At 44.4% G+C, this 22102-nt stretch overlaps 1 protein-coding gene across 2 annotated transcripts; it reads left to right on the top strand.

Moving 5' to 3' along the window:
* The first annotated feature begins 12 nt into the window (after nucleotides 1–12).
* On the top strand, nucleotides 13–22085 carry COPA (COPI coat complex subunit alpha). 2 transcript variants are annotated; one of them, XM_068922620.1, is made up of 34 exons: nucleotides 13–169; nucleotides 383–496; nucleotides 1002–1075; nucleotides 1392–1472; nucleotides 1708–1784; nucleotides 2294–2403; nucleotides 6175–6284; nucleotides 6663–6762; nucleotides 7357–7492; nucleotides 8395–8477; nucleotides 9089–9239; nucleotides 9679–9745; nucleotides 10096–10171; nucleotides 12397–12479; nucleotides 13493–13632; nucleotides 14582–14667; nucleotides 15072–15210; nucleotides 15563–15725; nucleotides 15834–15980; nucleotides 16389–16578; nucleotides 16707–16802; nucleotides 17174–17262; nucleotides 17512–17635; nucleotides 17929–18018; nucleotides 18112–18221; nucleotides 18430–18507; nucleotides 18730–18798; nucleotides 19026–19162; nucleotides 19742–19928; nucleotides 20018–20128; nucleotides 20407–20568; nucleotides 20853–21047; nucleotides 21375–21456; nucleotides 21829–22085. In XM_068922620.1, exons 1-33 carry the CDS (start codon nucleotides 28–30, stop codon nucleotides 21432–21434), a joined length of 3777 nt encoding a protein of 1258 aa, XP_068778721.1. In that variant the 5' UTR covers nucleotides 13–27; the 3' UTR covers nucleotides 21435–21456; nucleotides 21829–22085. The 2 variants fall into 2 exon arrangements, with proteins under 2 accessions (XP_068778721.1, XP_068778720.1); XM_068922619.1 differs by having other exon boundaries at nucleotides 21375–22085.
* The last annotated feature ends 17 nt before the right edge of the window (nucleotides 22086–22102 follow it).

The raw sequence follows: 22102 nt of genomic DNA, 5'->3' as shown, positions 1-22102 counted from the left end.
TGCACCAGCCAGGAGGATTACAACTCTATGGTCCAGGAGGACTACACGGGACGGAAGCGGAAGTCTCTAGGGGGCACTTCCGGGGCGCCGACGTGGACCGTCAGGGTGGAGGGTCGGTGGCGGTGGATGATGCTGACCAAGTTCGAGACGAAGTCGGCTCGGGTGAAAGGTAGCGGCTGCGCCGGGAGTCCTGAGGCTGGGGGCACGGGCACGGGACACGGGCGCCGGGTGTCCCCGGGCTCAGGGGGCCGGGCCCCCCCCCCCCGCTCTGGAGCCTGCGAGGCCCAGCGGCCCCGGCCGGGGCGGGGGGGGGCGGCTCTAACAGCCCCGAGGCTCCGTCGGCGCGGCGGCTCCGCTCTCACGCCACTGCGGGCCTCGGCAGGGCTCAGCTTCCACCCCAAGCGGCCGTGGATCCTCACGAGTTTGCACAATGGCGTGATCCAGCTGTGGGATTATCGGATGTGCACCCTGATCGACAAATTTGACGAGCATGACGGTGAGCGTGTTCGGGGCGGGGGGGTCGAGATTGGGAAGGCTCGGTTTTGCAATGAGAGTAAAGGCTGAAACTTGCTTGTGGGAGAAGATTGGGGTGAGAGAGAAGAAAGTGTGTCATTTTGCTGAAGGCATTGCTCAGGCCTCTGCTGGTTTGACTTCAGTCCCCATTTGTTTTACCCTGTCTTTCTTCCTGGCCAATTTATTAGTTTCTGAACATTGTGTTCGGGCCTACAGAATAGTGAGTGTATTAGCTTCATTGTCAGTATAAAAATAAACTTGTAATTGTGTGTGAAGGGCTTGGATATTCTGTGATTCCTGTGAGTGCCCTGATAGAAAGGAATATGATCTCAGAGTTTTGCCTGGCTTTTCATTGTTGCGTTAAAGTTTTTTATTTTATCGATATCCAAAAGAATCAGGGAGGGATAAAAATCATAACCTACGTGATATAAGGGACTGTTCCAGCTATCAGGCATCTGTCTCTGTCAACCTGCTTCTCCTGTTTGTAGGTCCCGTTCGAGGTATTGACTTCCACAAACAGCAACCTCTCTTTGTTTCTGGAGGTGATGATTACAAAATAAAGGTAAAACTTTACCCCGATATCTCTTGTTCTGTAAAGGACGTTGCCTAGGCAAGGGAATGTGTTGGGGAAATGCTGACAAGGTGAGAGAGTGAGAGGGAAAAAATAGCGTTAGGCGCTTAAGGATTCTGCTGTTCCAGAGGCATTAGAGATAATTGTAATGAACTGAAGTGTCTTCGCAGCTTGCATTAGAGCCATATCGTAAAATAGAAGAATGAGGTTTGTATGTGAGTTAACATCTTTAATGTGTTGTGAGAGAGCACAAGAAGTCTTGGCAGGCTGTGGCACGGGCTTTTTGTTCTGTTTCTGTGTCGTGCAGGTCTGGAACTATAAATTGCGCCGTTGTCTTTTCACTCTGCTTGGGCACTTGGATTACATTCGCACTACCTTCTTCCACCATGTAAGTCTCTTTGTTACTTAACCCAGTGATGTATGTCTGCTCTCTTTTCATATAAAATGGTATCCTTTTTTTGGCTGCCCTGGCTCCCCCTCCTCCCCCCCCCCCCCCCCCCAAAAAAAAAAAAAAAAACCCAAAAACCCCTGGTCATTCGTGGGGACCATTGGAAAACATTGGGAGGGGGGAAATGTCTGATGTGGAGATTATTATTTCATTTGCAAAATACTTTACCTTTTAGGAATATCCCTGGATATTGAGTGCTTCTGATGATCAGACAATTCGTGTTTGGAATTGGCAGTCCAGGACTTGTGTTTGGTAAAATCAATGGGTGCTTTATGAGTAACTGCAGGGCTGGGGTGCAAGCTATCTTAATTTGTTTTTTTCAAATGGGAGATATTATTGATGTTTCAAAACTGCATAGTTGAAGGAAAAGAACTGACAAAGAAAATTGATCAGTTTTGAATATATCTGTCGGTCCTTTCTTTTGCTCGTTTATTCTGATGCTACTAAACCATCTCTTATTTGTGAATTGACATGTTGTTTGGGTAAAAAAAATTTCCCCGGTTGAAGTAATATGTTGGTATTCACCTATGAGGTTATTGTCATCAGTAAGTAAGCCCTTGAACGCTCTCCGCAAGAACATGCATCCAGTGTTCAGTCACACTAACTCTTGAAGAGTTGCATTTTTTTTTTTTTTCCTGAGTATCACGTTATTATATATCCCTTATCAACCTTCTTCCTCAGACTGAGCTTATTCCTGTGGCTACAAATGTATGTTAGTATCTGCTATGTTTAAGTGGTATTTTCTGTCCTTTTTGTTGTAGTGTGCTGACAGGACACAACCACTATGTGATGTGTGCCCAGTTTCATCCCTCTGAGGACCTGGTAGTGTCAGCCAGCTTGGATCAGACTGTGCGCGTTTGGGATATTTCTGGTGAGCTGCCCAGGTTGAGGGGGTATCCAGTGGCACAGCCCACTTCAAAACTGCAATTGCTGAAAGCCAAGTGAGGCAGGAACTAGTCGGTTTGTATCTGAGAGCAGAAAAAGTAGCTTGTTGACTGCAGGAGCCTCAGGCAGCAAAGTACAGAATTCTCTATTGACGGCGACCCATTGCCCTCAGTTTCCATGAAGTGTAGGATGTTTGTTGGTAGGGACCTCTGGGTGTCATCTAGTCCAGTCTTCTGCTTGAAGCAAGAATTCTCCAGTGATAGATCAGGCCAGCTATAGCTTTGTGCAGTGATGAAAACCTCTGAAGATGGAGATTCCACAACCTAATATCCCAGTGTGTATGTGTGCTCTTTGTGGGTTTTTTTTTTTTTTTGGTGGGTGATGAGTATTGCAGTCAGAAGGCACATAGTACTGTCACTGGATCAGCTTTGCTGATGTGCCAGACTTTGTAGGGGGAATTCTTGAGATTTGTGGTTCATCTTTATCCCCTTGAAAAACTCCTGGAGGCAGCAATAAGTCATTCATTCAGAGATAAAGATAAAAAGGGCTTTTCTCTTTTTCCTTTTGGGTAACCTAGTTATGGATGGGAAAAGGAAGGCAATATTAGAAATTTCTTCAGCATACAATTTGCTTGTCCGTTTCATAAAACGAAGCGTATTCTAAAGACCAGAGCAAGGAAATGCAAATCAGAATTCCAAAGTATTTTGCTAGTAGGTTATTGTTAGTTGTTTCGTAGGTTACAGCTAGGCCACGAGGTGACTTAATGATTGAAATAGGATCCCTAAATAAAAAAGTAAAAGAGAGGAAGTATTAGATGGAGATGAGGGACTGCTTGAAGGCAGGCAGGTGGGACAGAACTGATGGTGTTACAATGTTGTCTATCCCTAGAGATAGATTGTGGTCCTTTATCCCACCTCCCTCTCTCAACGTTGCAGTTTTGGTTGGGCATGCTGCATTGTTTGTGGTACACACTCAGACATGGCCAGCTGGGTCAGCAGTAGGGGCTGGGGACGGGATCTCCTGGTTATTTAAAACCTGTCCCCCTCTCTGTACTGCCAGCATGGGGAGTCTAACAGCTCTTCTGCCAGTAAGCTTTGCTGCTGCATTCTCCCACAGACTCTCTCTTACTGAAAAATGGATACAAAAATTAGGATTTCCCCTGCGCTGTCACCCCACAAGTTTTTCCCCCAAATGACTTCTGATTTGGTTCTAACAGTCTACTGGGAATGGGTATTTCCCCATGTTGTCTGATGTCTCTCATGTGTGCATAATCCTAAACATAGACAGCATCATTTGATACTGAGCTTTAACTCCAGTTCTGAGTGCTGCTGATAACTTCCCATTGATGTCAACAGAAGCTGCAAGTTGTGTTTTCAGCAAGTTTGAGGATTATGAGCACTGGTTCTTTGATGCCCTCAGTTAAATGAGTTAAAAGGCCGTGTTCCAAAATCCTCTTTCTGAAGTTGTCAGCTTTGTTGGCAGTGAGGGAGGAGGAGTTGTAGTGGGTGAATTAAGCATGACCTGGAGCAGGCAATCAAGACTACCCTTTTGTTTTGAATGCCCATGTGTTTTGTGCACTGTGGACTGAAACTTTCTGTCTTCAGAGCTGCTGATAAAGTATCTTCAAATACGGTCCAGGTTAAGGAGTCCATTTTTTACTAGTCTCCTGAGAGAGACTGTGTGACTACAGTCAGAAAGAGCATGCTTGTATATTAAAATGCATGAATATTTGTTTTGTATTATTCACCTGTGCTGTGGAATGAAGTTCTTGCTTATGGTGCTGATATTAACTTACAGAAACTACAAAATAACCTGTTTTTTCTAGCTCTTTGTAATTGTTAACCAGGAGGAGGGTGTTAGTTGTCCTGCTCAGAGTGCGCTTTTGTGTGTACTGTAACATCACACACCAGCTTCTGTTTAACTTCCTCTTAGTTGGCAAACGTTGATGTCTGCTGCTTGGCAGAGATCTTCCTTGTTCTGTCGGGACTGGGATTAGTTCATCAGGGTGACCAGCTTAAGTGAGGATCACCTGAGGATTTGGACTTTAATTCACTGTTATGCTGTTGAGGAGCCCTGGGGCTGAGAGGACCTGAGCTGACAGACCTCAGATAGCATTTGTAGACCTAGCCTACCTCTTTTTGAGCATCCTTAGCAGATGTACTTTCATGATTGGCGAAACCTTGGTACAACTTCAGCCTCCACTGCGTTTTTCTAATTGCCCATTGGATACAGATGGTAAGTTATAGACCCTCAAGGATAAGGCCTGAATTGGGAAAAAGAGGAGAGTAGAGCAAAAGAATTTGCAAAGGACTGTCTGTCGTTCTGTGTTGCCCTTAATATGTCAACCACTGTATTCCTGAAAATGGTTCCCAGGAATGCCCCAAAGCTTTACAGTTCTCTTCCTTCTTCCCTCCTAACCTCTGGGTTTGTCAGTCACAATTAGCATGTGTCCCCTTTTCTCTGGTTATTTTAATACCTCTTCCTCTTGGTGCCCTTGTGCATGTTGAGCCGAGTCTCCTTTTTAAATTTTTTTTTAAAACAGCTGTCCTCAGAATGGCTAACATCTATTGTTCTGCTACAAGTACTTTCTCTTTCCCTGCTCCCTCCCCAGAGCAGCACAGGAAGCTGGTATGTTCCGAGTGTCCTGCCTTCCCTCTAGATCTGTGCAGTTATGCCAGAAATTTTCCACTTGTGTTCCAGTCCTGTTTCACTGACTTGTCAAAGGCTCGAGGATTTTCTCTTCTGAAAGCTCTGTGTTTCTTCTTTCATCATCCTTTGATTATGTGTGTTTTATTCCTTACTTTCTGGAGCAGTTTTTGTCAGCTTTGTAGAAGCTTCCACTCAGCCATTCAAGTTCTTCACTGTTACTTGGACCATCTCTGTGTGCACCTCACCCAGTGTGCAGAGCATTCATAATTTTGTCCTTGGTATTGTTTGTTCTCCTATTGCACCCCTCTCTCTGTGGGCATCCGTAACTGGTTCAGTTCTGGTTTTAGTCCATCAGTGTTTTCTTATTCTTGATAAATTTCATGATGGCTTCCTTGGGCCACTTACCTTTAATTTGAAAAGTATATTTCCTAAATTTTGCTTTAGGATGCTTTATCTACTAAACTCACTGTCTCTTCCGTGTGCGTTGCTGGATGAGAGGCTCATTTCAATGCTCGTTTTCCCGACTCTGTTCCTTTTGGTTTTGAACGCGGGATGGCTGACAGGTCTGTTTTTAACTTGGATAACTTGGAGTTTTCTTCAGAATCAGGAAGAAGCTTTAGTTGCTATAGTTTTAGCCTCTTAGAAAAGCTCCTCAGAATACCTTGTTTCCAGGCAGATTGTCCTAATTGATAATCAAGAGGTGAATGAGAGCACTCCTCAAACTGGCATAGATTACAGCCCCCTAAAAGTTGCAAGCTCAAATTAGCAAATTAGGAGTGAGAGAGAAACCAGAACGTGTCAGTCCTTCTTTGCTGTGATGCCGCTATCTGCAGCCTAATGAGCTGAGGTGATCCTTTGTATGGTATATAGCATTGCAGATTTTCCTTTTGACACATCTAATCTGAGTTTGCGCTTGTGGAGGAAGTGGAAGGGAGTCTTGGATGATTCTCTTACCCTCTTCCACTCTTCCAGTTCTTCCTTTCCACCTAAAGATGTGTGTAAACAGCACAGGAAAGCACTCAGCTTGTTGCTAAATTAGAAGTATTGTCTTGATGATGTAATTTTTGCTTCCTCTGCCCCTGCTTCTCCTTCCTCTCTGCCCCTCAAGGCCTAAGGAAGAAGAACCTGTCTCCTGGAGCTGTGGAATCGGATGTCAGGGGAATAACTGGGGTGGATTTGTTTGGGACAACAGATGCAGTTGTGAAGCACGTTCTTGAGGTACTGTGTTAATATATGTGCACTGTGCAGCCTTTTCAGCTTTATTTAATGAAGTCCCTGTGATGACTTCAAATGATCCTCCAGAAGATCTGAAAAACAGTGGAGGAAAAAAAAAAGAGTTGATACCTGACTCAGGTTTATAGATTTACATGCTGTTGCAGAATATGGCATTTATTTTTAAGAAATTTGAGCTCTGAAATCTGGAGATGTTTGCACTGTAACCAAACAGCTACTGTTTTCTCTATACAACTAAAGTCTCAGCTAAATAGCAGACATTATTGCCTTGTTGGGGGGGGGGGGTTTCCCTTTTCTCAGCATTCTATAATAGCCCATTAAGGCTAGGAAGGCTTCAAGTGACCATTTTGTTTTTACATGTAGGGCCATGATCGTGGAGTGAACTGGGCTGCCTTCCACCCCACCATGCCACTTATTGTATCGGGAGCTGATGATCGACAAGTGAAGATTTGGCGGATGAATGGTAAGGAGATTCTCCAAAAGGAGCACGCAGAAAGAAGGGAGGCTAAGTAGGATAAGAGTTGAAATTTATATTTGAACATCTGTAGGTCGAACCTGAAGGTAATTTACGCTTTGCAGGCATGTTTGTACAAGTCAGTGGTAAACAATCCCAGGCAGCATTGCCTTTTGCAGTTTGAGGAGAGCTCAGTTCCCTAGCCAATACCTCAAGCTTCTTTTATGTTTCAGCTACATCTGAGCAGAGGCTTGTAGGAACAGATCAGGTTGACCCGGAAGTTTTTTGAATGTACACCAGTACAATAAGAAAGGGAGCTTATTCCAGAGCCAGAAGCCCTTCATCAGGAACAGGTGTACTAATGTCAGCTCGGCTAGATAAGCTATATAATAGATTAGCCAAAAGATGCTAAGACTTACTTTACATGTTTGTCAGATGAGTTGTGCTACAGGTGAAAAAAATTGTGAATGTAAATTGGAGAGAATGATATAGTAACTAGGAGCCCATAGAATCCTCTTTCTAAAGTTGTTTGCTGTGCTTCTGCTATGGCACAACTTAACTTGCTTAAGCATTAGTTTCCTCATTGTGTTTTGCTTTTGTTAGAATCGAAGGCTTGGGAGGTCGACACTTGCCGTGGACATTACAACAATGTCTCGTGTGCTGTTTTTCACCCACGGCAGGAACTGATCCTTAGCAATTCGGAAGACAAAAGCATCCGTGTCTGGGATATGTCTAAACGGTTAGTGCTTCTCAAGCATCTGACTCAACCTTATTATGGAATTTTTTACACAAATGGAAGGCCTACAAATATTCTTAGAGCAGTTCTTAAAACATCAGTTTTAGAGTTTGAAAATTCATGGGTAAGAAACCATGTTCTTCACGTTCTCTGTCCCTTCGAGAGAGACGCTGTGGACAAGGCTTGCAATTATCTGAAAGCAAATGGAAGAGTGCTGGCTTGCCTATTGACAGTGCTGCTGAAAGTATTTTGAATGAGAATATATTATTTGCTTTGTCTGGAGGAATATCGTTCTGCTGAAATGGATACAGAATGAACCAGACTAGAGATTTGTATGTAAATTGAGTATTCTTTAAAGGATTGCTTTAATTTTGAAATCAGTTACTAGATCTAGTACTATTCTTCACCTTAGGCATCAGGAATAGCACTATAAGTCCAAATACTTCTGACATGAAAGGACTTCATAAATGGACCCTAGCTGAGTACTGAGCGCAGTTAACTTCAGGTCTCATTTTGACATAAGTCAGTTTATTCTGTTCTTATTTAGAGAGCTTAGCTAGTCCTAAGCTAAGCTTATTCCAGGTTTGGACTCTCATCTGCTCAGACTCTTGTTTGCATAAGAGACATTTCTGGTTTAGAGAAGCAAAGTAGTTTGTACGTTTTAAAGTTGGAAATAGTATTTGAGTGTCCTGACTTTTGAACCAGCCTGACAGAGTATGAAACAGAGGCTTTCTCTAAATAAACCAGAAGTCTTTGGGTTCAGTGTTTTGAACTCTCGGTGGACTTCCCCATAATGAATGCCAAGATGTTCTGTACTGTTAAGCTCAGGATCTTCGTTTTGTGAGCTGGAGCTTTCATCAAGGTGTCACTCTGTTTATTTTCTAATCCCTCTCTTGCACACTTAGCACGGGTGTCCAGACATTTCGTCGTGATCACGATCGCTTTTGGGTATTGGCTGCTCATCCCAACCTCAACCTCTTTGCTGCAGGTAAAAAGGAGATCTACTCGGGCTGGCAGACTGCAATGAAGAGAGTACATATTCCGTGCAGAAAGTCTGTGCATCAAGGATTTGATTTTCATTAGCACACTTTGCAGAACACACTGGCTTGCAGATGTTTATATTAAATGTACTGGAAGGAAAAGATCCTTGTTTAACTTGCTGCAACATCTGAGAGCTGTGAATGGAACACAATTTCATTGCGCCAGCTGTTGATCAAAGCTAGAGCAAGACGGTCTCTGCCTTAACTAGTTAATGCTCTAAGGCATTAGCCTTAGGCGTAGGACAGATCCAAGAGGAACCTGTGCTGGACTAGTTAAAATTACCCAAATGCCTGTCAGCAAGGCATAGTGTTTCTAGTGGAATGCCAGATTTTAGATGTGATGGGAAACCTAAAGGGGGATGGAAACATGGCCCTTAGTGAGGAAGGAGATAAAATCACTTCTTTCAGTCAGGTTGAAAAGTAGTAATGTGGCTGACAGTCATTGGTTGCAATCTTTATTGGACTTTCTTGGTCTGGGGGGCTAAGTCATGTCATCTACACGATGAAAAAAACATGAAATTTAATCTTTAAGTTTGAATTCTCACATGTCTCTTCTCAGGCCATGATGGTGGCATGATTGTGTTCAAACTGGAGCGTGAGCGGCCTGCTTATGCTGTGCATGGGAACATGCTGTATTATGTAAAGGACCGTTTCCTCCGCCAGCTTGATTTCAACAGTTCAAAAGACGTTGCCGTCATGCAGCTGCGAAGGTAGGAAGAGATGAGAGTGTTCATGTTATGATAGTTGATGGTATCCTGAATCGCTTGTTAGTTCCTCATTGATAAATTATATTGTCGTTTTCTGTTCAGCGCCTCACTTTCAACTGATTGTTCTGCCAGATGAACTACGAAGCCTAAAATAAGTTGATTTAGGTCAATTTTTATCTGTGTACAGTTACATTTTTCTTTTTTTGTAACTAGCTTCAAATTTGAAGTAACTTCAAACTGAAATACCAGCTCTTTTATTTAGAAAATGCCAATATTCTTAGTTTTTCCATGTGGTTTTGAGTCGGGAAATTCATCAAAACTGAGCTTTTCTGGTAGTCAGTGCATTTCAAAAAATAAGTTTTTATCAGAAGATGATTTGGGCAGAAGAAACAGTGATCTGCTCTATTACTAACTCTCTGTTCTCTTCATCACTCCTCTTCAGTGGCTCCAAGTTCCCTGTGTTCAACATGTCATACAACCCAGCTGAGAACGCGGTCCTCCTCTGCACGGTAAGCCAGATTAGCTGCAGAATGTGCTAAAGAACTTTCCAGGAGGCTGTGAATATGAATTCTGTTCTCAAGATAAAATTTAAAACCAAATCCCAAATGCAGAGGATATGAGATACAAAGCTAGACTGGGGACTGATTTTATGGGTGACTTTTTGCTTATGAACTGTTTTGTGCGTTTATTTTTGATCCCTACCAACTTGCTCCTTTTAATCTCATGTTACAGGCTGAATATAATTTTTTTATCTTACTATTTTAAATAATTTTCCTTCTCAAGTGGGTATGTAATTTGGCAAAGTGGGGAAATCCTATCTCTTAATGATTTTTTTGTTTTTGTTCCCTCACCCCTGCAGAGAGCCAGCAACTTGGAGAACAGCACTTATGACCTATACACCATTCCCAAGGATGCAGACTCCCAGAACCCGGATGGTAGGCATTTTTTATTTTACATTAGTTTTTGTTAGTGTGTTGTCTCTTTACGGCTGGCCCTTCCTCTGCTCTTGTACTGTGTGTTTGTGTATGTGTTTTATGTATATGAAAGCTTTGTTTCTCTAAGCCTCTCTTGTTGGACTCTTTCTCCGTGTTTCCCAGCGCCCCTGCAGCACGCATCATTTGGCCCACTTCCTGCCTCCTATATCACAAGCTTCACTGACTTGAAAAATTCATGTTCATCCCAAACTTTTACTGCTACAAATATATATTTTATAATTTTGTTATTAGGAACTTTCCATTTTCCCTTTCGGCACAGCAGGCAGCCTTCCTGGCTTGTCAACAGAGATGGATTTTAACCAGATATGTTTTGTTCTAAAAGGGCTTATACTCTGAAAAGTGGCTGTAAAAGTGACAGTGCCAGGGCACCAGTATTCATTTTTTCCTCTCAGCAAATTCCAGATCAGTTTTGTGCAATTTACAAGTCAAAATATGATTTAGAAAAAAAATTTTTCTTTCTCCTAACTGTGAATTCCACTTGGGATCTGAAACTCCAGCTGGTTCCTCCTGCCTCTGTCGTCATGGCAGTAAAGATTCTGAAATGAGTGGGAATGATGAATGAGTTAGACTGGAATCTAGCTTACTTCTTTGGAGATTTATTAATTTCTGTGGGTCTAATAAAGGGAAGATTCTTTGTCAGTACAGTCAGCAGGTGTATTTTGGAGAAGGAAAGAGAAAGGGAGCTTTTTAGTCACTTTATATAGATTAAATGTTACTGAATGTATTTCATATATTTATTCTGATTGAGAGGTTCAAAGCTGCCTTGTTTGGGGACATCTGACTTGTGACCCTATTAAGGAGAGGGGTAATTCTTTCAGAGGAAGAGGCATATATGCTTCATGAAAACCAAATACTCTTAATGTACTTTCAGTTGAAAATTGAGACTCTCCCTTGTCTTTGTCTTGTGTTTATTTTTCTAGGGTGTTTTTAAGCACCCATCTATTCTCAAGGACAACATAAAATTCTACTAATTTATAAGTATCTTCCTAGTTAAATGCTGTGTATGCAGCCTTCTGATGATCTTCCAAATCTGTAAAGTAGGGATTTAACGCATGCCCTGGAGTAGGCCAGGTAAATAAGCTGAAGGACGTGAGGATGACAACAAGGGGAGCTAAGCTTCCTAATCACTCTTCCATAATCTTGTGGGTAATGTATTTCAATCGCTTTCTACCTGATGCACAGTCAGCGTTAAAGATTTAAAGCCATTATGTGTGGGGAAGTCAGTAAAAACCCTGAATTGTGGAGAGTCATAAAAACAGGTGAAGTTGCCTTCAGAAAGCCCCTAGCTGAGCTGAGAATAGAGTTTAGACCAGTCTTCCATGCGTTGGGTGGTAAATGAAACCTAATTGCCTTGCCTTTCAGACCTAAGTTAAATAGGATGTAGATCTGCTACAGGTGACATTATGCTTGGTGAAATGGCACTCAATCTAGTGAGTTGAGTGGCTTGCAGGTTCCCTAAGAAGGTCTCCCAAAACACTCGTGTTTTCAGCAGCAGGAGTACTGTTAAGGAAAGGGACTGGGACCTGAAGAAGGAGAAACTGTATTTTACCAAAACAGCAGCAGTTCTCTCACCTCGCTTGTCTGTTCCTTTCCTCTGCTGCAACAGCCTTCCCCACATCTGAAACACATCTGAAATGCATCCTGCAGTACAGTTCTCTCTATGCCTCTGACATGCAGAGCGTTTTGTTTATATTAGCATTTTAAAATTGAGAGAACAGCTGCGTGCTGGGGAAAGTGCAGCCTTTTTCCTCCAGCTTGTTATGTTAGTTTGCGGGGGGAGGGGGGGGGAGAGAGGGAGAGGGGGCTTACATTGAAGCCGGGACCCTCGCTGCTCGGTTTGTTTGGCCAGCAAGGCTCTGCTCGTTAGCTTGACAGACTGTGCTGTCACCCAGGATGGCCTGCTTCAGTGCCAAGCGGTGGGGTTGGCTGTACAGACAGCCACTTGTCTTGTGCCTTGGCTGGAGAGAAGGGCTGGCGCTGGCCACACTGAGATCTGAAAGGACATTGGGGGAGGAAATGAGACTTGCGAATAGCCTCAGGTTAAACATGAATTAGTAGGAAGCAGCTGATCCAACAACAAGATGGGATCAAACAAGACTGACTAATGTGTTGCCATAAGAGCTTGCCAGAAGTTTTATGCACTGCCTACGTTTTGCTCTCCCTAGCCCCTGAAGGGAAACGTTCCTCCGGGCTAACAGCTGTGTGGGTAGCTCGTAACCGCTTTGCAGTCCTGGATCGCATGCATTCGGTAAGGGGACAAACTTAATAGGGTCATCTTTTTAGCTGGGTATACTGTCATTTTGGAAGCATGAGTGGAAAGTGGGAAAATTGGGTTAACAGAATTATTGGTGATCTGAGTAGACTGGCAAAGCACTGCCAGTGAAGACTGGGTTGCAGATACAAAGAAACATAATATGGTAAAAATGTAATGAATTTAAATATTGTTTAACTTGTTTTACCATAAATGTTACCTCTCAGTTGCTGGAGGCCTGCTATAAAAGGTGAGTTCAGAAATGAAAGCTTCCAAGAAAAGGACTGTGAAGCTAGCCAGGCCACTTTCCTAGCATGCAAGTGCTGAGTAAATGGTGAAAAAAGCAGGTATAGGTATTTATAAAGCTCTTTGTTCTCACTCATAGAGTGCAATAGGAGAAAGAAGAAAGACAGTAATGGAAGATTCCCCCCCCCCCTTGGATTTACTTGATGGGAAGGGGAAGAAAAGTCTTAATCTTTGCCTTGTACAGGATACTGTATTCTTCACAGTTTTTAGCATTTGATTGCATTGTTCAATATTTTCTTGCTTAGTAAATTCAATTTAACTACATATCTGTTTTGTTACTACTCTCTTCCTCGCTTCCCCTTCTCCCCCTTGCTGTTCTCGTCTCAACTTCCCCAACTTTTTTTTCTTCTTTGTTTTAACTACATTATATTCTCTATTGACTTTGTATATTCACTTGTAAAGAGGGCTTGCAAGTTTTATCAGTCAGCTAATAATGACAGCAGTGGTGATGAAGGGAAAGGGTGCGCTGTGTGAAGGTGCACTAAGAAAAACAGATTTTTACCCTGACAAACTGACGTGATTGAGTTTTCTGGCAGGATAAATTTCTGTTGATCTTGCTTTGTGAAAGGCTGTATCTTCTGGTTTTTTGTCTCTTGTCATTGGGGTTCAGCTATACAAAGTGTCTGAGCCTAAACATTCCTGCATGTCTTTGTAGATTCTACTTCACTTTTCTGTGGTGTTACTTTTCGTTCATCACATGACAGATCCTAATCAAAAACCTGAAGAATGAGATCACCAAGAAGGTGCAGGTGCCGAACTGCGATGAGATTTTCTATGCTGGCACAGGGAACCTGCTACTAAGAGATGCAGACTCCATCACCCTCTTTGACGTGCAGCAGAAGCGGTAGGTTTCAGCCTGCCGGGAGAAGTTTTAATATTGTAATCCTGCTGGCGTGTGCCCTCTGGGGACGAGTAAATTCTGGAGTGCATTAATAGCTATTAGCATCAGCTGCAGGCTGTGTCAGACTGATCCAAACCACGGCTAACAACTGTTACGGAAAGCACAGTGTAAACGTAGCCAAGGTGCAATTTATGCTGCAGGCATTGTGCCATTGATCACAGGGAGATGTGCGCCATACCCTTGTAAATTCTGTGACAACAGAATTGGGTATTACAAAAGGAGAAATAATAAAAATAAGTAAATAAATTGAAAAACCTCCATCAGGCTACGCTTGCCCGATGCCTTGTCCCTTAGGATTTATATCCGTACAAAAGGCTCTTAAACCACGATGTGGTAGCATATTCGTATTGATTTAAGTGTTGCTAGCCACAAAGAAACAGATGAGGAGCTGGTGGGTTTAGCCGTATTTGGGACTTTGAGGAGTCTGGTTATTTGCAAATAGATACGGTGTATGTTGCTCACGTGTCCTAGAGCTTGCCTCATGAGTCTCATTTCCTTATTTGTATGCCTTTTGTCTCTATGGTATTGTTGGGATAGTTGTGAAATAATTTAACAAAATAAATGCTGCTTGGAAATACCGTATTTTCCATATTCTCTTAAATCTATCCTTAAAAAACAAAAGCACCTTCAGAAACCTAGAATTTGAAGTCTCTTGTCACCTCAAGTATGTTTGTTGCTGCGCAGGTACGGAGAGAGGTTTGTTTTGCTAAACTAGACCACAGAGACGGTCAGTTCTGTCACACAATTTTATAGCTCCAGAATTGCATAAGGGGGATTTGGAGCATCTGCAAATTGGGTTCAGGGTGTTGGGCACTGGTAGTCATCATAGAGCTTGCTGTGGGGAGGAGGAATATTGTTCAGCTCTCTGATGTCAGCGCTGTCCTTTCCACAGAACACTGGCCTCGGTGAAGATCTCCAAGGTGAAATATGTCATCTGGTCAGCTGACATGTCCCATGTAGCTCTGCTGGCTAAGCATGGTAAGCAGGGGAGGCCTAAGTGTTTCACCTGGGTCCTAGGCACTACATCGGCCCCTTCCCCTTTTGGGAGCAGAATCTCTCTTTTTATGGCCTGCTAGAGTAACCGTTCAGTGCCATGGCCACAAGTGAAGGTATAGCTGAGGACATGCACAGTACAACTTTTCCGCAAGGTTTCAAAAAGGAGGATTTCTTAAACTACTGAAAAGGATTCGGCTAGTTTCCTTCATAAAGTAAAGACAGAGGGTAACAATTCTGTTTGTGCTTGCTATTATCTCTTAATGTCTGTCTGACTCTTTGAACAGATCCCTGTTGCTGGAACTATGGAGGAGATAAGCATGGTTCAGAGGCAGATATTTAACAGTAGAGAGTTACATATCCTTAATTCTTTTGTTTTTCTTCTCCAGCCATCATGATCTGCAACAGAAAGCTGGAGTCACTGTGTAATATCCATGAAAATATCCGTGTCAAGAGTGGAGCCTGGGATGAGAGTGGTGTTTTCATCTATACCACCAGCAACCACATCAAATATGCTGTCACCACTGGGTGAGTCTGGGCATCACCCACTTAGTCCCTGAACTGGCAGGCCTTGCACAGACTACTATGTTTTTTTGACAGAAACCAAAGCTGGTGCTGGTGCAACTGCACTTTTTCTCAACATGGACATACCCAAAGGCAGCTAGAACTAGATGGTTGCACTGGCCTCATCTTTGGCTGCTTACATTGCACACTGGTTCTTTATTATTGGGGGGCAGCCCTGTTCCTCAGACTGGGGCTTGCTTTTATAATCCAGACTAAGGTGACAGAGTAAGTGTTTGAGCCGCCTTTGAGATACAGGATGTGGTCATACAGATGTATAGTGTTAGCATGCATGTCACAGGACTGTGTTTTGGTGTAGGGATCATGGCATCATCCGCACCTTGGATCTGCCTATTTATGTTACCCGTGTGAAGGGGAACAATGTGTACTGCCTGGACAGAGAATGCCGTCCCAGGGTCCTCACCATTGATCCCACAGAATTCAAATTCAAACTGGCATTGATCAACAGAAAATACGATGAGGTGAGGAGGCAAGAGAAACGCTGCACTTTTCCTTGACCGTGACTTGGGGGTATAGGAAAATCTCTCAAGTGACATTGTCACCTTCGTGCCTGGGCCTTTTCTTTGCAGGTGCTGCACATGGTGAGGAATGCTAAGCTTGTGGGCCAGTCCATCATTGCCTACCTGCAAAAAAAGGGCTACCCTGAGGTGGCACTGCACTTTGTCAAGGATGAGAAGACCCGGTTCAGCCTGGCACTGGAATGCGGCAACATTGAGGTGAGGTGGCAGGTGGTGCTATGGGAAAGCCATGTCTCTTCGGGCAAATGTCACTTTATGCTGCGAGGGGAGGAGTGTTAGGAAGGAAAGCTTACCTCTCCTTTTCTGCATTGCATTTCACAGAACATGCATCTCCCTGGGAGAGTAGATGAGAGTCACAGGTCTGTTTCCTAGAGCAGGGAATGATAGCAACCTTGTTAAGGTGCAGGCCCTCAGCTGAGGGCACAATTTAATGCAGTGATCCTTAAAAGCCTATACCTTACATCATAGGTATTTTCAACAGGAGACTGCAGAGAAGACTGCCTTCTGCAAAGCCACTTACTGTTTTTGGTGGGGCAGAGAATAGAGCTCAAGTCTTGTGAGTGTGTTTGGCTGTTTTTTCGGGTGACTGTTTCATTCTCTTGTTAGATTGCTCTGGAAGCAGCCAAGGCTCTGGATGACAAGAACTGCTGGGAGAAGCTGGGAGAAGTGGCATTGCTGCAGGGAAATCACCAAATTGTAGAGATGTGCTACCAGCGCACTAAGAATTTTGATAGGCTTTCCTTTCTCTATCTCATCACTGGCAACCTGGAGAAGCTCCGGAAGATGATGAAGATAGGTGAGTCCCAGGGTGGCAGCAAAGAAGAAAGAGGTAAAAGGAGTAGAGCGTCATTCCAAGAGGGAACGAGTGGCAACACAGTGGAGGCCAGCAGAGCTATCGTTACTTTTGTTTTTCTTTTGATTTAGCTGAGATCCGTAAAGATATGAGTGGCCACTACCAGAATGCTTTGTATCTAGGAGATGTGTCAGAGAGGGTGAGGATCCTGAAGAACTGTGGGCAAAGTGAGTAATATCAGACTAACACGTGCTTCTGTGGGCTGGGGAGAAGCTGCAGAGGTTGTACGGATGGATGATAATTTCTGGAGGCAGATAATGTAGTCCCTTACATGAAAAACAGAATCAGATGGGAAGAAAGTAATTCTAAGAGCTAGAGTATGATCCAGGAGACCTGAGACAAACTTTGACAATCTGAATATGCTCTATCATTGCATGCGCACACTCTAGTCCTAAATCCAGTGACGCCCCTAAAGGTATAATTATAAATCTTAGTAATCTTTCCTTTGTGGCAGTGTGGTCATGCAAGCTGGCATGAGAAATTTTCTTGCTCTAGGCAATGAAGGACACCCACTCATATTAGCTATATCTCATTTCAGAGTCCCTGGCCTATCTCACAGCTGCAACTCATGGTCTGGATGAGGAAGCTGAAAGCCTGAAGGAAACATTTGATCCTGAAAAAGAAACAGTTAGTAAATTAACTAATGCTTTATATTTAATTACGAGAGCCTTAGAGATTGGGAAGAGGATGGCAGTAGGATGTGGTGTTAGTGCGATTGATGAGGCAGCTTCTTTCCAGGAGGGAGGAACCATCTCTGTTGCAATCACTGCTGATCATCAGGCTTGAGACTGTCTATGGTGCCTAAAGGAGGGGTAGGTCAAAGAACAGGATTTTCCTTATATGGTCTTTAGCTGATTTCTGTTCTTTTCTGCTCAGATTCCAGACATTGATCCCAATGCAAAATTGCTGCAGCCTCCTGCCCCTGTCATGCCTCTGGATACCAACTGGCCATTGCTGACTGTCTCCAAGGGATTCTTTGAAGGAACAATTGCTAGCAAAGGTATTGCTCTATCCCTGGAAAGCTGCATTAAGCTGGGAAACGTAGAACTGAATTTGTCCCCATGGCTCCTGAACTGTTGCTGTTAAACCTCAGATTTGTTGAATGTTACTAGCAGAGATTGGAATCCAGCTAGATATTTACACCACCCTTAAAATCTCTCAAGAAATCTTTTGTCCTTTTAACAACAGGTGGTGGTTGACAATTGGAGGGAAAGGTATTGGCCTAAGAATTCTTTGGTTAACATCTTTTCTTCTCAGAGATGAATAAATGAATAATCTTATCCTTTTTTTAAGGCAAAGGGGGTGCCTTGGCTGCAGATATTGATATTGACACTGTTGGCACTGAAGGCTGGGGTGAAGATGCAGAGTTGCAGCTGGATGAAGGTGGGTGAATCCAAGAGTGTTTTTTAGAAAAGTGAGCGAGAAGAGCATGCATGTGTGTGTAAGAGCTCTAACTAATTCTTTTCTTCCATGCAGATGGTTTTGTGGATGCTGGAGAAGGCTTTGGAGAAGAAGGCCTAGGTAAAGGGCAGGAAGAAGGAGGCGGATGGGAAGTTGAAGAAGATTTGGACCTTCCCCCTGAACTGGTAGGGTGCTTTTGGGTGCAAGGTGCATTTGTGAGAGTTCTCAAGTATCCTGGTTGTAGTGACTTGAGAAGGCAATGAGAGCTTTCAGGGAAGAATTATTTTCTGGGCTTTACCAGAGAGTCTCTGTCACCACAGTTACAGCCAGCTATGATTTCATCTGGGTGTCAAACACTTGGATGCTATTCGCTGTTCCTGTATGTTTCCCCAGGATGTACCTGCTGGTCCAGCAGGAGGAGCAGAAGATGGATTCTTTGTGCCACCCACCAAAGGCACCAGCCCTGCTCAGGTAATGGGACAAATCTTTTGTTGTCTTTCCAATAAACTTTCTACTTTTGGTTCCCCCTTCCCCCTCCCCCTCCCCCCAAACTCTGTTTCAGACTTTGTGTTAACACTCAGCTGTGAGCACAACACAGGAACTTGTTATGGGAATGAGGGGTGATGAGAGTAGGTAGGGCAAACGTGTGCACGTATGCAGTTCTTGTAATATGTTTCTCTTCCCTTTTTGTAGGTGTGGTGTAACAATTCTCAGCTTCCTGTTGATCACATCCTGGCAGGCTCCTTTGAAACAGCAATGAGAGTAAGTTTCCCCAGGAGTTCTTGGGGAGGTTGGAGGGGAGAGCTTGCCCTTGTGCCCAGGTGTTCTTCTCTCTGATCTAGTCTGAAGCTTCATTTTGTGTCCTTTTGTGAATCATTTCATGCATGGTTTTCTCTGTTTATGAAGTAAGAGCCTGAGTGTTGATGTCTCTGCAGTCTCTGTAAAGCCCTACGCGTCTTTTGCTCAGCAGATTAATGTGTCCCTTTCAGCTCCTTCATGACCAGGTAGGAGTCACAAACTTTGGCCCCTACAAGCAGCTGTTCCTGCAGACCTTTGCCCGTGGCCGTACAACCTACCAAGCCCTGCCTTGTCTCCCTACCATGTATGGATATCCACATCGCAACTGGTAAGCAATGGGGCTAGCTCCTTTTCTGTGCTCTTTGCCTTGTGCCGTTTTCCTCCCTGGCACCTTGGAAGTTCAGTTGTAGCCAGAATTCTTCTCCCTCTCTTCTGAAGGGAGGAGCCTTCCTGTTTGATGGATGTAAATAGGGAGTATTCCATATTTAGTGGGATTTTTCTGCTCTTGTTAGATGTAGAGACTTGAAAGGACTGCCTCCCTTTTTAGAGGTTGAAAACAATGTGAGGCACTTGAGATGCTGGTTTTTCTAGCTCTAATACTTTCCCTCTGGCAAAGCTAATCTGAAGCTAGGACATCTAGAGAACCACAAGTGTATTTTCTATGGTGGTGGCTGGGAGTCACTGTAGAAAAATGAGCCTTACTTTCCAGCTTGTGTTAATGCAGAGACAGCTGGGCATTGTGGGAGGCAGAATTGTGGAAGCACAGATGCCGTTGGTGCTAAGGTGAGACAGACACCGTGGTCCTAGGTCAAAGTGTTGCTGACAAGTTGCAGTTGAGCTGTCAATGTAACGTTGGTGTGTTCTGGATGCCCTCTGTCCTTCCCCAACACCTCTCTGGTGCTCCCAGGAAGGAAGCTGGCTTGAAGAACGCCCTTCCTGCTGTTGGACTGAAACTCAATGACCTGATCCAGCGCCTGCAGCTGTGCTACCAGCTCACTACGGCTGGCAAGTTTGAGGAGGCTGTGGAGAAGTTCCGCTCCATCTTGCTCAGTGTGCCCTTGCTGGTGGTAGACAACAAGCAGGAGGTTGCTGAGGTGAGGGGCAACTCTTTCTTTTGACCATGCCCTGCATCCTCCAGGGGCCGGAGGCCGAATGCCTGACTCCCTGTGTCGCTCTCTCCAAGGCCCAGCAACTGATAGCCATTTGCCGGGAGTATATTGTAGGGCTCTCAATGGAGACAGAGCGGAAGAAGCTGCCCAAAGAGACCCTGGAGCAGCAGAAGCGGATCTGTGAGGTACAGAAGCTCCATGAAATTCTTCGTGGAGTGGTTGGGAGGAAGCTGGGGAGGAAAATAGCCTTTTGGTTTAAAAAGGCACTGGGAATCATGAGTTCTGCCATTTCTACCATTTCCTCTTACGTGGAGTTGTGCCTCGGTTTTCTACCTTTAAAGCAGATGTGGCCGTGATCACCTGGGAGGGTTTGGTATGTTTCTTGCACTTTTTCAGTGCATCCAGTTTCTCACTTGGTTGGTAGTGACTGTATCTCTCCTTTTCCTCCTTCTCCCTAACACAGATGGCTGCCTACTTCACCCACTCCAACCTGCAGCCTGTCCACATGATCTTGGTGCTGCGCACTGCTCTCAACCTCTTTTTCAAACTCAAAAACTTCAAGACAGCTGCTGCCTTTGCTCGTCGGCTGCTGGAACTGGGTCCAAAGCCTGAGGTGGCGCAGCAGGTATGTCTGTGAGGTGCATGGCCAGGAATATAACAGAGTGCTCTCTGTGTGCTTTGGAATGAGACCTGCTTGATTCAGAGAGGACTAACTATTGCTTCCTGCAGGGATAGGCTGAGGCTTTTGTGATCAGGGCAGAAGTGCTTGCTGATGGGAAGGGAGAGGCATTGAGAGGAAGCACCCTGGTTTATGCTTGTTGCCAGTTGAATCTGTTCCACCTCCTGTGGTGCACTTTATTTGGACTGCTTTGTTGCTCCCCCTCTGGTCAATGTGGTTGCTTTTTGCAGACCCGCAAGATCTTGTCCGCGTGTGAGAAGAATCCCACTGACACCTATCAGCTCAACTATGATATGCACAACCCCTTTGACATCTGTGCTGCCTCTTACCGGCCCATATATCGTGGCAAACCTGTGGAGAAGTGTCCGCTCAGTGGAGCCTGCTACTGTCCTGAGTTCCAGGGACAGATCTGCCGTGTCACCACAGTAAGGGAGTGTAAACGTCTGTAATCGTGCACTCCTAGTCCATGATGCTTCCCTTGAGAATTCACTCCAAAGATTCCCCTTTGCGCTCCCTAGACTGACTTGGCCTGGGTTTTGGGTCTAGAGTTGCATGTCTGAGGACTTGGCATGCAAGGAGGAGCAGTTTGGGAATTGTGTAATACAATGTAGTTTAAATCCTACCTTCAGGGACTGACCTTGCAGTGTTCGGCCGTGTGCGTTCCTGAGAACTCCGTAGGCTGTGAACACCACATGTGGGGTTGGGTTGTTGAGCTGCTTTCAAACATTAATCATCTCCCTTTTATTCCCCAGGTGACAGAGATCGGCAAAGATGTCATTGGGCTGCGGATCAGCCCACTCCAGTTCCGCTAGGGCCCTGCCCTGTCCTGGGGAGGTGAGAGGATCAGAGGGAAATGGTCCCGTTTCACAGCACAGTGTTGAAACTTTTACCTCCCATCATTCCGGCTTCTAGTCAAATCTCTTCACCATAGTTGTGCCCGTGCTATTGTCTTACATACGCTTCCTCTCCTAGGAATGCTGTAGTGAGACTCTCCGCTGTTTTTGAGCAGTAGCAACTTGAGAGTCTGTTTCCAGATCCAGTTGATGTGACATTTCTATGTACTATTGCCTCAGAGCTACAGTTCCCCCTCCAAAGCCCAGTCTTTTTCCAGAGGGCAAAGGGTGGCTTTTGCTGAGACCTGGGTACCATACAGTGCACACCATAGAAACTACTTGATAGGCAGTGACTGGCTCTCACTTCCTTTAGAGTTGGGACTCCTGAAAGAAGTACTCAACCTGCTGCAGCTGGAACGGCAGGAAGAGCTGATCTGGCTCTCACTGGAGTGGGGCACTGTCTGGACCTGGGGCCAGCACAGGACCTGACGCAGAGACAGCTCTGCTCCCTTTGGAAATGATGGGAGAGCAGCTCAGAATCTAACTGCTATTGTTGACTTTTTTTGGTTCTGCCAGCTTTTTTCAACATTCTCTACTTCTCACATGAATAAAATAAATTGACCATCTTGATCCGCCTCTTTGGTAGC

This window comes from Struthio camelus, chromosome 30, assembly GCF_040807025.1.
Source record: "Struthio camelus isolate bStrCam1 chromosome 30, bStrCam1.hap1, whole genome shotgun sequence".
Classification (NCBI taxonomy): domain Eukaryota; kingdom Metazoa; phylum Chordata; class Aves; order Struthioniformes; family Struthionidae; genus Struthio; species Struthio camelus.
The sequence above is the reverse complement of the archived record's forward strand: the minus strand, read 5'-3'. Positions and strand labels throughout refer to the sequence as shown.